This window comes from Platalea leucorodia (genome assembly GCF_965183815.1).
Source record: "Platalea leucorodia genome assembly, chromosome: 3".
In the NCBI taxonomy this organism is placed as follows: Eukaryota; Metazoa; Chordata; class Aves; order Pelecaniformes; family Threskiornithidae; genus Platalea; species Platalea leucorodia.
In genome coordinates this window covers 42,126,870-42,142,852 of record NC_138825.1, presented here as the reverse complement: position 1 = coordinate 42,142,852, position 15,983 = coordinate 42,126,870, and the positions used below count along the sequence as shown (strand labels likewise).

The following is a 15,983-nucleotide window of genomic DNA, read 5'->3' as shown; positions in this document are numbered from 1 at the left end:
ATCAGCTTAGTATTATTCTCTTTGCTCTTTGGAAAGCAAATATAACTTGACAATTTCCTTAATGGTTGTGTTATACCCTTGGAGTCAATTGGCAATCTAGATAAGTTTTTACTTGATACTGAGTAGACTGTGAATAGTTAAAAACTTAAAAAAAAAAATCCTAATTTACAAATAAGAATAGGAACAATAAAGAGGTAGCAAACCATCACACAGCTTGTCAATCTATTAAACTTCAGTTAAATAAGAATTAATCTGATTTTTTATCAGCAAATAAGTAATGTCAGTCATGTTAAATGGCATTAAGAATGCTAAATTTAGTCTGTATACATCAGGATAGCTTTCAAAATCATCTCCTATTTCACCAGTAACAGGCTTCCATCATCCACTATGTAAATTGCTAGTGAATCTAATTATTGTTTAAAAGAGGGCTTGGAGACTTTTGTTAACCCTGGTTGCTGTGATAAGAAATTCCATGTTGTCTTACATATCTGCAGCTATCGGAAATTGAAGTGAAGGCAAAGAAATATTCATTTGTAGACCAGCAGGTTCTCTATTTGAGGGCTAAGCATTGTTTTCCGCAACAAATGTGGACCTAATATGCTTCAACACCTGTATGCAGCTCTGCATTATTAGCCATTTCCTGCTTACTCTGGAACATGAGACAGATAGTTACCCTTCTCAGGATCTCAGACATGGATGCTGCCTTGATCAGCACAGAAGACCTGTAGGAGTAGGCAGCCTTAAGGAAAATTCTCTGTGTATGTTCTAGTCAATGTTACTGTAGATAAAGCCAAAACTGATAACAGTGCGTGGATATTAAACTCTTGCTTAACAATAGTTTTAAACTCTGCTCAAAGACTGTCCATGATGACACTGGGCATCACACTTCTATGGGAAGAGAGACATTGATCCTAGCTTCTTGGTTTATGAAATGTGGAATTGCTGGGATGAGAATGAGGCATCACTGATTTATTACTGAAGATGAGCCGTGACAAGAGGAGGTGAAAAAGCAGCTGTGCGTGTTTCAGAAGGGAAAAGGTTGAAACTGCTTTTGAAAACTGAATAGTGGTTTTGTTAAAGGACAAAGAAGGTGACTCTGTCTCTACTGGATGATGGTGACAGGTATGCCTACCATTCTGTGACTTTAAACACTGTAGTTTTTGAGTCACATGCTACGCTGTCCACCAATAGTTAACTTTACTGAAAGATGCTGTACCAATATGGGTGTTCCTATTTGCAGCCTAAGATGCTACCTCTACCTGGTATTTTGCTGGCACTAGTTGACCTGTCATCTGGGCCAGCATTAGCCTGGGTTTCTGTATGCCACATCCTACCTCCTACAGGAGCTGAAGCTGTTCTAGCTGTGAAGGACCATTAGAAGCACAATTCCATGAGAAGAACAGCTCATCTGTACTCCACTGTAAAAAATGGGCATTATTTTACTTATTTTGCTCACTCCAACATCTCAATTTAAAAAAAAATAAACCAACAAACAAACCATGAAACAACTGTGAGAGAAAGAGGGGGTTTAAATTCCTCACTACATATAGGGGAACCAACAGTAGGTAGGTTAAAGATCTTTCTCAGAAGATCTTAACCATGAACTCTTTCTGTTGGCTTATTGTTCTAGTCTGCCTGTGATACAGGAGAGCTGACTGTATTCAGACTTTTAATTTAATTGCTAAATTGTTATTGTGACAACATATTTTTCTTTTTTCAGATGAGGGTTCTGGCAACAACCAGTGTTGAAGTAAGTTAATTTTCCCCCTTCTGTTAAATCATTTGAATTAAAAATCAGCAGGTACTAAAGTGAAATAATTAGAAACTGAGCATTATTCTAATGCTACTTCGAACCTTGAGACTTGTGCATAATTTGGCATAGAGTGCCATAGGTCAAACAGATTCAATTCATTTCTTTCAGTTATAGAAACAATTGGGTAACTTGATTTCTTTCCTCTGATAAAAAGAAACCTCAGATAAATGCTGTTTTTTCTACCAAAATGTTCCTTACCCACTACCTTTCCAGAATTTTTTCTTCTAAGTTCCAACACTTAAGCTGTCACTGTAAAATTTTAATAGGAAAAATTATAAGTTCATTAGTGAAAACCAGTGCTACATCTTGCTAGGTAGATTGGTTGGCTACATGGGGTATACTTTAAAAGCTCATTTTTACCCTGGGAGTATCACTGCAGACTTTAAGTAATGAGCTTCCTTCACATGACCTGCAGACAAGAGAACTGTCATCAGTCTTAACAAAGTTACATGACTCCTTGCCCTAAAAGTCCTTGTAGGTACCTCGTGCCAGGGGGCAGTGCATTTTGTTGATTACCTGTCACATATTGTGGATGTTCTAAAATGCAATAGAAATACTCCAGACCACAGGCCGTACTACTCCAACTCAGAAAAGAGCTCTGGGCCTGGGTTGCATTTAATTTGTCACAAGGACTAATCTAACCTGTGGAATCAATGCAGAGAGGTAAACTGTGAGAAACACTCTTGGGACCTATTGACTTTTGGAAACTTTGACTAGAATCAGCTTAGAACTTCTCCTACAGCTGTGTTACAGGAGTGAATTTTAGTAGTTTGTTCCCGCTTTGATTGTAGGAACAACTTCCCCAGTCCAAATACGCCAAGGTAGGATGAGAACAATGTTTGGTTCTTGTCCTTGGAGATGCCAAGGGGAAGAAGCTGGAGTGCCAGCCTGATGCTGCAGTGGGCAGATGTGGCTGCAGGGTCGTCTTCCTCTCTGAGCACTAATGATTCCTCAGTGGATGTGGAAGTCTTTTTGCTATGGCAGAGGACAAAACTTGGCAGCCATGGCAGAATTAGGCACTGTTGAAGGACATTTCTGCCATAAAAAATGTGAAAGGAGGATATGTTTAACCTAAAAGTCTCTCTCAGTATTATGGCGTAATACCATAATTGTTAGGATTGTGATTCCAAACATACAATACCAAAACTTGTCTAGTATCAACAGATAACACTGTTTAGTATCTGTGAGCACCCACTTCTGTTCAGCTCTGCACCAGATCTGTGTGCCCTAGCCTGATCTGCTCTCTGTTGTCATGTGCCACTCTCCCATCCTTTCCCAGCTGAGATGTTTCCACTTTTTCAGCCTTCCCTAGAAAAAGGAAGAAGTACGTTAGAAATAGTTTGGATTCCTCCCCCTTGGGAGGGAGGATCATTGCTGCTGGGGACCACTGGATCAGTTGGGATCATTACTGCTGAACATGGCAGTCTCTACCATAGGGTGTAAAGTCTTTCAGGGGAAAATCTGTGGCTTCCCAGGGACATTTATTGACTGGGGAGCTGGCAGTTAGTGAAGAGAAGAGAGATACCCATGCCCACAACCTTATGAAATCCTCCTGGCTCTGTGTCCGAAAGATTTAATGGTATTTGGTGATGTCATGTTACTTTGTTGTTGTTGTTGTTATATTCACTTTTTTGGTATCATCAGAATTATGAAATTTTCAGGTGGTCTAGTTAAAAACAACCTTCTTCTGCTTCCTGCTCTGCCTTGTCTTAGGGAATAGGCGATCTTATTTAACATTCTTATTTAAGTGTTTGCACTGAACAATCCTGTCCTTAGCCAATTTACCTTCTTCTCACCCTTCCTCTAACCACTACACTGAAAATGGAATTAAAATGGCTATTACTGGGCTTGAGGTTGAACTTTTTGATACTTTTTAAAAGATTCTCATGTTTGCCAAACATAAGATTTTAAGCTATTTTGTTCTTAAAATGGAAATTCTATATCCTTATCCCAAATCACAATGAAATAAAATTCTGGATTGTTTTGAGAGAATAAATTCCACTTTCCAGGCAGTTGAAATGTATGATGTTATTAAATTTATTAACTTGGGAATTCTTTGAGAGATATATCTCTCAAATTGGTTGAGGTTTTTTATTTTGAAGTATACTTATTAAAACTGAAGCTTTGCATTTTAATAGCTGTTATCTAAACACTTATTAAAAATCAAAGGCCAATATCTATGTGAGTGTAAGTCATTACCCACCACTTACTTATTAAAGATACAGTGAACTATACTAGTTGAAGACCTCAGCACCAAATGATTTTAATGTACAACTATGAATAATACCTCATGATTAATTTCTGAATAGCTAAAGAGAGAAAGCTGCCTTTGCCTTGCAGGGCTTACATTTTTCTTTTTCAGATCTGCAGAAATAACAGTCCATTCTTTTCTCACTGCAATTATTATGCCATTTTCATCTGCTTTAACATCATCATCAGTACTGGCACAAGATAATTGATCAAGCTATATATTTGTAGGCATCTTTGTGCAAATGAAGTAAGGTACTGAATTCAGAGATAAGTTATTAGACTCGAAACCTACTCTCCACTGATAAACAATGATGCATGTAGAGGGTGGCTAACATTGCAGAACAATCCTTAGGTTCCTCTACCCTCTACCATTCAGTATTCTCACTCTTAAGGTGTGTCAGAACAGGGACTTACTCAATCAGAGCAACAGCAGTTTTGGCCCTGAGGATATTGAGCCAGAAAGGCTGTGAAACACAGTAGTTCTAGGAATAAAATCCAGTGGATTGCAACCATCAGAACTTTCCCAGCATCATGATGATATAAGTGGAATATGAACTATGAGCACAGATCATTTACTGTTTTGTTCCAGGGATGTTATGGAGAACAGGTCGGTTCAAGAAAACCTGATTTCATTTCTTAATGAGATTACGTGACTGAGTGAAGAGAATAGAGGCATAAATATAATACACTTAAAACTCTGTACAGTATTCAACTTAGTACCATACAACTTTCTGTTTTAAAATACAGCCACTGAAAAAAACACTAGAGTGCATGTTAAATGGATTAAGAATTGTCCATCTGACAGGTTCCAAAAATAGTAGTTAGCATAGAAACATCATTGAACGATGATGGGAATACTGGTAGTGAACAAGTCACTTCTCTTGAAGAATGGAAATGAAATGACTTTTAAATATGGCATGGAAAAGCATAAACAGACCCAGTGGATGAGCCAGACAAGCTGAAACAGAAACAGCTGAAACAGCTGTATTGGAAATGAAGGAGTGAAGATAGAGCCCTTGAGTGACAGGATGGAACAAGGAAATAATGAAAAGGTTGGTCTGGTGCAGCTGCCTAGTTTGTCTGTCAAGTACTGCAGTGCTAAGCAGAGAAATTCTTATAGCCTTTGCTCTAAAGCTGGAACATTTTGCTTATAGTCTCTGGCAGACTATTCTATCAGCCATTTCTCAGTGTATCAAATTAATCTATTAATTTGTGCATTGCTTTCTTCAGGACTTTCATACTATTAGTTTCTGAGTAGTGTCAAGCCACACTAGGAGCCTATTTTGGTCAAGGACTTTCATTTTGGATCTTAATGACAGAGCACCAAGCTCTTCTGTTTACACAGCCTGTTTATTCCACAGGCTGAGGTCTTGAACAAGAACTGGCATGGAAGGCAATGCTAGCTAACTTGGAACAATCACTCTGTCTCTATTAGGCTCTAAACTTCTCAGTGGATGTTCTCTGGACCATGCTATGCAGGAAGTCAAACTCAGTTATTATAGTGGTCTCTCCAGGCCTTTATATCCACTGATCTTTGGTGCAATTTAAGTAATTTCACTGTAATTGTTAGAGACAAATTTAGTGCAATTTTTCTTAAGATGAGACTCTCTCAGTTATACACATGAAAACACTTCTCTTGCTGCCTGTTCCAGGATACCTCAATTTCTCTATGCTGGATCTTTCCCTGACTGGCAACTTCTAATAAACTGGTGCAATAAACACATTTTTTTTCTACTTTTGCTGTTATATTATCAAATATGACTGTGCCCATAAATAATGCAAAAGGAAAGAAAAGGATAAATCTGGAGTACGTTTTGCTAATTCTTGCTTTCTGCTGGCATATACAAATTGCACGGCATGTGTTGAAACCTGATTTTTTTTTAGACTGCCAGTCAATAATTAGAAATATTTATCTTCTATCGAGAGGAGAATCTTACAAGAGAAACTCTGTCTTGGTTGAAGTGTTTGGCCAAAATTTTTCTCCTGTTGGAGTGTTCATTGCTTCTCTACCTGTGTCTTTCTCCTTTCACTAAAGTTCATTGCAGTTCAGACACTGTAAGGAAAATTTGAATGTGTACACCATATGTTTTTATTTGTATGTGTATTAGACATAAGTTGATGTATGTAGCTGTCGTATAGATCTTGTAAAAAAAATCTTCATATGAACACGTGTTCTTATTTACTCTTCAAGCCAGAAGTGGTTTTAATGCATCTTAGGTTGTAAATTCTGTCAGTTTTTCTCTCCTTTTTAGTGAAATAGTATCTTAATGATAATCATGTCTCTAAGCCAGTGGATGCCACAATACAGTGGCTAGGATGCTTCACTGTAAAAGATAGATCAAGATCAATTTTACTTGACTGGTTTTTAAATGTTTACTTAACTGCAAGCAGACCTTTCCCTTGATGAATTAGAGCATAGAGCTGTTCCTATTTGGAGTAAAAACAGTCAGAGCAGAAGGCATATGATATTCCAACATTTGTTTCCCTTTCACTGCTAATTTTTTAGGGGAGTAATAGTCCTCAACCCTATGAGAGAAGGATTTTCCCTGAGAACATGCTAAGCATTAAGGTACCTTTACATAGGAATGCATGGGCATGTGTTCCTTGTTTCATTTGCCTAGGGACCAACTGCCCTGCTTGACAGTCTGATTTTCTAGTCGCAGATATTGTGACACGAGAGGGAAGGTGAAGCCCATGCTTATACCCCTGTTTGGTGGCTCAGCATCATTAGCTACATGGAGAGAATAGTGAGGGAGAAATGGGTATCCAGAATTGCCTAATAAAACTGGAACCAAAGTTATTCTGTAGATTGGTGGGAAGCAGAGACTATTAAGGCCCTGTAGAGTGTAAGTATACAGACTAACTTAGACTCCAATGTAATTAAGAAACTAACTAAATTTTGTAAAGTTTAGTTGCTTAGTTGTGGAAAGTTAAATGTTTCTCATTTTTCCTGGATGTGAAAGGACGAATCTCACTCACCTGTGCGTATGAAAATCTAAAATAAACTAATTGACTCCAGTGGCTATATCAGATTTTCAAACAGAAAAAGGGTCCCTGGCATCTGTTTCTATGATCAATGAGAAAGGATCTAGCTTCCTCTCTACAGTTATTCTGTCCTCTGGAAAGGACTCTGACCTTGGCTGAAAGAAAAACTTAAAAGTCTCATTGTCAGGTGCCAGCACCCAGTAAATACCCAGTGCATTTTTACCTGCAGGTAGACATGGGATAAGAAGAAAAAGACAAGACTTCATAGAATGTCGAAGAGGTGACCTATAGCTCCTCTAGAAAAAAGCTTCAGGAGATTAGACTTTGATAGCAGGCCTTGAGGCAGAGAGGTTAAAGGAAAACATTTGCTCTTTGAAACATTTAAAGAAACTTGTCTGGAAACTGTACCTCACTGCTGGACATGTGAACACCATTGTTCTAATATTTTGCTTAATTCCTCTGTTAGAATTAGTAAATTGTGCCCCGAGAGAATAATATCGCCTGCCAGCCCAAATGACAACACCCATTTTCACTCTGTCCTATGTTCTCAAAGTATTGGAATTTGACCATCAATAAGGAAAACAGAACAGTACATTTAAGCTAATATGCCTAAAAGGTGTTTAAGTATGATGAAGACGTTTCCCTTGATTTGCCAAGCTTATCTCTAGCCTTTCCTACTCATTCTTCCTTAACTGTTATCAGACAACTGACTTTCTTCCATCTTCCAAGATTATCCTCACAGATATAACTGAGTTGTTTCTCCCAACTAGGTGAGAAATACTTGGTGTTCAAGTGGGATAAGTCCCCTCTGAAGGCATATACTGACTGACCTGGAAAGATTCAGTTACCAGGATAGCATATATGGGAGATGATAGAACTTTTCATGGGAGGGGGGCATTTGATCTGTAAATAAGGATTAGTCATGCCTTCTCAGATCACTGTCCTGTAATGTGATTTGTTTTGTTCAATTGTTTCAAAGTAATATCAGAGATTCTTGGTTGTATTTCTAGGCAAGCATATGAAATAAAGTTTTTGGTATCAATGTTTTAAGTCCTTTCATCAGGGCTTGTTTCATTGCCTAAAATTCAACTGCAATACAAAAAAGAAAGCAAAGGGACATCTATCCCTTAGACTTTCTCTCTAAGCAGTCAAGTGCAAAGATTCTCCTTACTGCTTGCTTTTGATCTTCCTTTTGTCTCTATACCATCTCACTACATGTGATAGCCTGCAAAACCTTTGCAAGATGCAGCTCTGTTACTTTGACTGCATCATCACACACCAGCACTACAAAATAGTAGCTTAATTGCAAATGTAAAGCCAGCTTTTTCATACCAGCTAGTCATTGTTATCTGACACTATTGTAAGGACTCCAAAAAGCCACAGATAATAAAATCTTCTGTAAGAATTACCAAGCAATCCATAAGGTCCCTGCAGGACTGACATTTTCCATGTGTTTACTGTAGAAAGCAACACAAGACATCCTTGTAAATGTATTATCACTTGCCCACAGGCCATTAGGAAGGAAAGAAGCTTTCTCCTTCAACAGAGTGTTGACATCACTCTGTCAGGATTTTGGACCCTTTATACTAATAGCAAAATCAATATTGTGTACAATAATGGAAATAAAAGTCGAAGCATCAGCAGCTGCCTTGAGTTCTTCATGGGTTTAGTCTTGTGCTTTTTGCTTCTTAACTCACTTTGTGTATGTAAACTGTATCTTTAGCAACACAGGACCCTGTTTTAGCTGTTTATCAAGTACGTCCACTGGAACTGGTTTTAGCAGGTTACAGATAGGAATAACTTACTTGAAGAACTGCCAAAAAAGTGTTGTTTAAGTCTGTGTCAAATGTTTCTTTGTCACTTTAATCTAGAAAAGAAAGTAATATGATTCAGTCAGTGTTATTTTATAGAGCTTCTAAATTATTTTAAAATAATAGATAATTGTGCCATTGCAGACATAACAATAAACACCCTGTATTTCAATACATGAGCTTAATACAGAAGTGAAATAAATATAAAAGCCTATATAATAAACTGTGAAATAAGATTGCTGAAATAAGATTTTTAAAACTTACTGAAAGGCAAATGAAATGTAGCATATTGCATTTGAATCCCACTCTCATTTAGGAAGGTCAAAAACATTTTTGGGAAAAAAAAATCAAACAGCTATTAATGTTTCAAAAAAACCCCAAAACAAAACAAAAACAAAAGACCCAAATTCTGGCCAGTATTGTACTGAATTTGAGTCCCTAATCTTACACTTTGCAAGAGAAATTATTTTACATTGACCTGTATAATTGCAGGTATACCTGAAAGATGGCTTAATATGGGCAGAGGTACTGTAAATCTTTGTAAATTTTTGATCTACCTGCTGGGAGAATTAAAATTATTTAATACAAGTTACTTATTTTCATAAACGTTCATCTCAGTAGGCTTTGTGCTATTATAGCTGAAATTTTTACTGCCTTTTAACTTTTGTTTTGAACTAACCCATATCCAAAAATAATTTTAATATCTGCTTTACCATGGATGTTGTAGCTTAAACTTCCTCTGCTCAAAGTGATTTTTTCAGTGTCATCACAGTTCAGCTAACAGTATAGATGTATTGTGTCCTCTCATGTGCAACATCTGTGCATCTGAGGTGAGTCACTGACAACAGAGGTTGAGCCTGGCACCTCTGTAACTTCACGTATGAGCTATTCCTTGAGTTAGAACTCTCAGTCGTGTTAGCTGGGGCTGGATCTAGCAGCCACTACAGCACAGTATATGGAATTTATGTGGAGATGGTTTAAAATATGTACTTAAATAACAAAGAAGGTTATAAATTTACAAAGAAAATCCTTCTTCAGCTACCCTTTTTATTTTCATCAGGATACTGCTTGGATCACTGGATGTGATTTCCTACCTCACCTGAAATGTGTCGTGGCTGTAACTGAAAGGACAGTCATCATCTGGGACTATAAATCAAAAGGGAGTCAGGTAGTATGTGGGATCAGGCAAATGTTACAGAAGAAGCCTGAAAAAGATCAGTCTTTGTTTGCAATGTACATTCACATTCCTTTTGTCTAACAGGATGAAGGCATTAACTTTGTCTTTGTATGAACTCAGTGAAACAGCAGAGTTTATACTAAAGAAGGAATATCCTTTCCACACCAAATGGGATTATTAGACTGTCTTCAAAACTTGCAAGAAAGAGGAAAATTTTGTACTATTTTGCAAACAAACCCCCAAAGAATTTATTTTCTATGTATATGTGTGCATATGTGTGCACATGTATAGCTAATATGTGTGCATGTGCATATGTATATCTTGGAATCTATTAAGAATCAAGGGACAGGTTTCCCAAGGAATTTAACATAAACTCCTTTGAGGTAACTTCCTGGTTTAAAGAAAATATTTCTTCATACCCCACATTTTGTTCAGGACTTTCCAAGAGCAAAAGCATCTTGATGTTAACAGTGCATGTCCAAACAGTTAAAGTTTTCTTGAATGTCTTATTGCAAATTACATTTTTTGCAAGGATTTCTGACCCACACCTTAGATTTTTCCTCCTGTTTCTGGGGCTTTTCTCAGCAATTCTGAGTTGGCTGAGAAGATTAGAGGAAGCAAAGTAAATATTTTATGATAAGATCAAGCCTTAGGATTTTTTTTTTTGTTGTTCTCAATATTAAAAGGCCTCTCCCCAAGCTCAGACAGGTCAATGGAAGTCTTTCTGTCAATCCAATTGGACTCCTGGGAAGGAAGGCTCAAAAATGTATTCTCCAGTCATTATTCTCCAGGTTTCTTCCAGTCATTACATCAGTGAGAGTTAAAACTGTCCTATGGCTGAATAGGAGCAGTTCTTTATCGAGACCACAGGAATAATATATAGACAGTTCTATATCCGTGTTATGCCTCTTTAATGTTCCTGTGCTACACAGACAACATTGAAGCAGTTAATTCCTATGGCATGTGAACAGTTGCCAGTTTAGGTTGGCAAGGATGCTTTAATCAAATAACAGATGGAGTCAGGCAGTAGAACCAATAAACTGTATAATGCAGATGACCCAAAATCCCATTCCCAGGACTTCTCAGTCTAGCAAAATACCACAATGGCTTGCAGCTGTATTCATTCCCACTATCTCAATTCCTGAAAATTCAAACACCTGCCCATATAAGAACATTTGGTACTCCCAGGCAGTATTAATAATTAGGACTCTGATATAATTTTGCTCTGTGTGTTACTGTGGCATTTTGTGGTTTGAATAATTCTTTAATTTGGCTATTTCCCATTTTCCTGTAGACAGCATCTTATTTTTGAACAGGAAACCATATACAGTCTTAGCAAATATACCATCCCACTTAGCATGGTGAGAGCCTCCCTAGAATATATAATTAATATTTCCTCACTGAAGTGGAAAAGGCTACCTGTGAAATAAAGCCTCACTGAAATCCTTAACATTTGCATTTAACTTCACTTGGTGATGATCTTCCATGAGTTTCTAATACTAGGAAATTGCTGTCACAGGGGGAGTTTGAAAAAACAAAGTCAAGAATTGAATACTGATGTAAGTAGATAAGCATATGTTCAGTCAACTTAAGGGCTCATGTGCAATATCTAATAAACCGTCTACCATATTTCACAGAATAATTGCTTTATCATCAAACCAATGGAAAATGGTCTGCTCTGTGTTTGCACGGTGACGATGTCAGATCACCCGGCTAAGGATAATATCCTAATGGGAGATGATAAGGGTTATGTTCACCTGCTTACTGTGACCAGTGATCACTTTGGATTAAAACAATGTAAAGGCAAAAAAGAATCACAACTTCAGGTCTTGGACTCCAAAACTTTTAACATGTAAGTTGCTTATGATAAAATATTATCAGTCTGGCAATTTTTTTTTAATTTGGGTTTTCTCTGGCCTAAATGGAGGATTAGCTTTTGTGTATAAATTAACCCCACCTAACAAACAAACATTTTCACACTGCAGTAAGTATGATTTGCTTGTTATCGTGTGAAGGAAATGTCATCATTTTCAGTAGGAGATCTTACAAGAGATCTTACATCAGAGAGGCTGCAGAGTAAAATTCCAGGGAAGAATTCACAACTGTCGTTATCCAGTTTGACATAGACACAGCTTTATTGTGCCCAATTAGATGGAAGCATAATTGCTACTAGAGAAGTGCATGATTCAACCCTAACTTTAGCTCTGCTTGCTTTTGAGCTGGAAGAGTGGTTCTGTATCTGCCCTGGATATTAAATGCTAGCATTTATTGTGTATAATCTCACTGACAAAATCCCTATCCACCTATGGGCATATTACAGTAGATGCTAGTATATCCTAATGACATCTCAATTTATATCCCTAGTGTTAAACGCAAGCTACATGATGACTGGGTTGTGAAAGTTAAGTATATTTCTGACCTAAATTGTTTTGGATCCTGCTCCTCAGACAGCATTCATTCATTTGTTTTGGGTGACACAAAGCGACTAGAGGACAACTTGTAAGTATATGACATCTTCTGAAAAAATAGACCTTTTGCTTTATAACTCTGCATGAGATCAGTGCCTTGCAAGATGCCATCCTGTTGTACTGAAGCTGTCTTTTCTGTAAGCATTGTTAATACAAACAAAAATACAACTACTTAAATACTTGAGCATTTTTGTTTGTTAGCTTTGGATGTAGGAGAGGACTGTCCATATATGTTCATTACTCACAACCCTTAAAAATAAATTACTTTGGCAGTGTTGTCTGCTCCAAATTCTCCTCAGCAGGCAAATTTTAGTTAGAAAATTGATTGCTTTGTTACATGTATATCATGTATCCATTCATTTAAAATTTATATCCACCCAAAAATATATTCAGCTAATTTTCATTTACAGTTTCAGTTTCACAAGTTTCAGTTACACAAGCTTAAACCAAGAAAGCAATTTATTCTGAGGGCTGTGAAATGGATTTACTACGCAGCAAAAAAGGGGTTGTGGCCTCTTATTTGTGCCATATCCTTCATAAGACCCATCAGTGCTATAGCTGATTCCAAGCCTTACGAGCCTGTGATTTTACAAGAGTTTATAGCCCAATTAAAAAATAAATAATACAAACACAATTTGATGTAAAAAGGAACTATAAATAACATAGATAGAACTTTGCATTCACATATCTCAAAGCATTGTAAACGTTAGATCAGCTTCACAATTCCTCTGTGAGGTACATCCAGAGATTAATAGATTTTTAAGGCTAGTAGCAACAATTATGATCATCTGTATTCTCTCCTGTATAACACAGGCCATAAATATTCACATAGTAATTATTGAATCAATCCAATAACCTTAGGTTTTATGAGTATTACATGTCTGTTGTGGATGCGAAAAGTGACATGAAATAATTATAGCTTGTTCAAGGTCACACACTGTGTCATGAGAAAAGCTGAGAAATCCTATTTGATTTTGCTGGGAGTTTTGGAAAAATAGAATTAATTTGAGTAGAAAGGAAAAAAAAGACTTTAGAGCCAAAAATATAGTCAGAAGAGTACATGATACCACCATACACCGTTTGTTATACAGAACATTAACTGCAAATATCTTGGTAGGTCTTTTTCATTTAACACTGACTATAATTGTGTCTCCAGTTCCAATAAATACATTTCTCTAAGCAGATTCATGCAGCAGCTAAATGAAATTATATTTAGACAACTGAAAAATTACACAGCTGTTAAAATGAAATTAATAGCCCTAAAAATAGCTATGGATCAAATCACTTTGAAATGCCCATTCCATAAGTAATTATGGTTGAAATATATGATTTACTAGTGCTAGCAAAATAAATTTCCCCAATTAACTTTGCAGTAAGCAATTGTTGTTGTGCTTGAAGAGGAATGCAATGTATCTTGTCTCCTATGTGACTGTTACGTTTCTTTGTGGATAATGGCTGATGAGCAGTTATAATCTTTTCTTGTAAAGTATCTAAAAAAAGGGAGGTGTGGATGGCATTACCGGGTGCTTGTGTTGCAAGGCCATGACTTGGGAAGGATTTCACACTGCTGAAACCTCTTATTCACACTGATGTTAGAAGAGTATCAAGACCATTCATTAAAGAGCCAATAGACAGTTATATTCAAGTATTAAATTTAAGAAATAAAGGAAAAAGATGAAAAATCCTGAGGAAACTGACAATCACACATTTAAATCAATTACTTGCTATTTTATACCATCAAGAGAATTAAGACTCCTCTGTTAGAGCACTGGAAAAAAAGCTTTGCTCCCTCTAAGTAATAGGGAGTGATCTGATCTGATCTGAATTCTCTCAGTGCCAGGAGGCACACAAGGCGCGAACATCGTTCTTCCACTTCGATCGGTCTGCGGCTGCGTGCTCTGGAGTCAAGGGCCACAGCGCAGTCTTCTGTTGGTTTTTTCCTCAAGACATGACCGATCCAGTTCCATCTCCTCCTCCTCACTTCATTACTGATTTTCTCCATCTCCGAGTTGATGCTCGTCGTTTCTGCAACTTTTTATTTTTTCTTCTGGGAGGAGGTAGTTGGCCTCCTGCCCAACCCCCATGACTTGGAGGGCCAGTGGTTTCTCTGTCAGGGTGGCCTTCCCTTAGGCTGCGTTGGTTCGCGGCACCTTCCTCAATTTTATCCGGTGCACCCTCCAGAGAGGGATCCCCTATCCACCACCCAGGGGACGCGCCTTCTAGCCGTGCAGCCCCAGCCGAAGGAATAGGGAGTGAACAGCCTTTTATTTACACCTGCCTAGAAAGAGCAAGCTCTTTCATTAATCCTCAAAGTTTTCACAGTCTTTTGTCAAATTTACTGTCATCCCCAGTTATGGTTCTCAATATCCATGGTTACTCTCTAGCCCAGAATAAATGAACTACCTGCTTGTCTGGATATCAAAGAAAAAATTTAAATGTGTACTCATTTAATTCTGTATAGCTTAATTACACCATCATTTATTGTCTCCCAGGAGAGATGGGTGTTAGCCATGCTATCCCTGACTCCAAAAATCAAGAAAATATTTACTTATTAGCAGCAATGTATGAAAGACGGAGAGACAAGCAGAAATTGCTCAAAGGATGGGTTTAGAAGGGACACTAAGTCAATCTCAGTCTGTGTTGGTTTTTTGAATTCCTTTGCTTTTGCAATGAATGCAACAGAATGATTCAGTTGAGTTTCAGAAATTTGCAGTCTCTTCATGTTATTATACAACACAAAATAGATAAAACAGAGACTATGCATTATACAATATATTATATGTAAGCAGCAGAAAAGTAACAGCACTTTATGCAAAATAGAAGCCACAATAGACCTCCATGTCCAAAACAGGCAAAGGCAGTTGGTTTGATACTTTTCCTCAGTGATGAACTGCTTTAAGCACACAGACAGGTGTGAAGGCTTACTTTGGCAATAGCTACCATTTTAGGATTCTGTTTAGAGTATGGCTGATAAAGGATTCAGGTGTTCAAATCAGAGATTTATTACTTTAATGGAAAGTGTACCCTGTCTCATGTTATTGATGCTAGTATCTGAGTCACTGTTACAAATCAATTTGCTTTTAACAAGAGATTGTATACATTATGCAAGCAGCTGTTCTATATACTACAGAAAAGTGGAATGACTGTAGTCTGTATTTTCCTAATGTTTCTTACCTGATTAACTGTTTTATTAATGATTACAGACCGGTAAAGGAATTTTCTGTCCCTAGAGGGGTCAATGCCTTCACATACTGTGGAAAAGCAAAAGTCATTGTCACTGGGGGTAAGTACTAGGATTTTTTCCAAGAGATTGTTCTGTTGTGAATTTTTTTCCCAGTTAAGTAAATTAAGATCAAATAAAGCTGATTTAGTATCTTAAGAATTTAAATAACGGCTTCTGTCTTAAATGATAGGAAACAGAGGTCTTGCTTTTAATTCCTGGGAGCCCCACTCTGAAAGGATACAGTTCCTGACAGGAA

The 15,983-nt window shown here is 37.3% G+C and overlaps 1 protein-coding gene across 1 annotated transcript in view; it reads left to right on the top strand.

Annotated features, from left to right (window-relative positions):
* Positions 1 to 15,983, top strand: part of WDR64 (WD repeat domain 64) — a gene marked incomplete at both ends in the record, with an annotated part of 82,399 nt that overhangs the window by 12,933 nt on the left and 53,483 nt on the right. Inside the window, 5 exons of the mRNA XM_082305459.1 lie at positions 1,721 to 1,750; positions 9,920 to 10,027; positions 11,674 to 11,888; positions 12,401 to 12,535; positions 15,708 to 15,787. Coding sequence (XP_082161585.1) covers positions 1,721 to 1,750; positions 9,920 to 10,027; positions 11,674 to 11,888; positions 12,401 to 12,535; positions 15,708 to 15,787 — 568 coding nt within the window. The remainder of the gene's footprint in view (positions 1 to 1,720; positions 1,751 to 9,919; positions 10,028 to 11,673; positions 11,889 to 12,400; positions 12,536 to 15,707; positions 15,788 to 15,983) is intronic.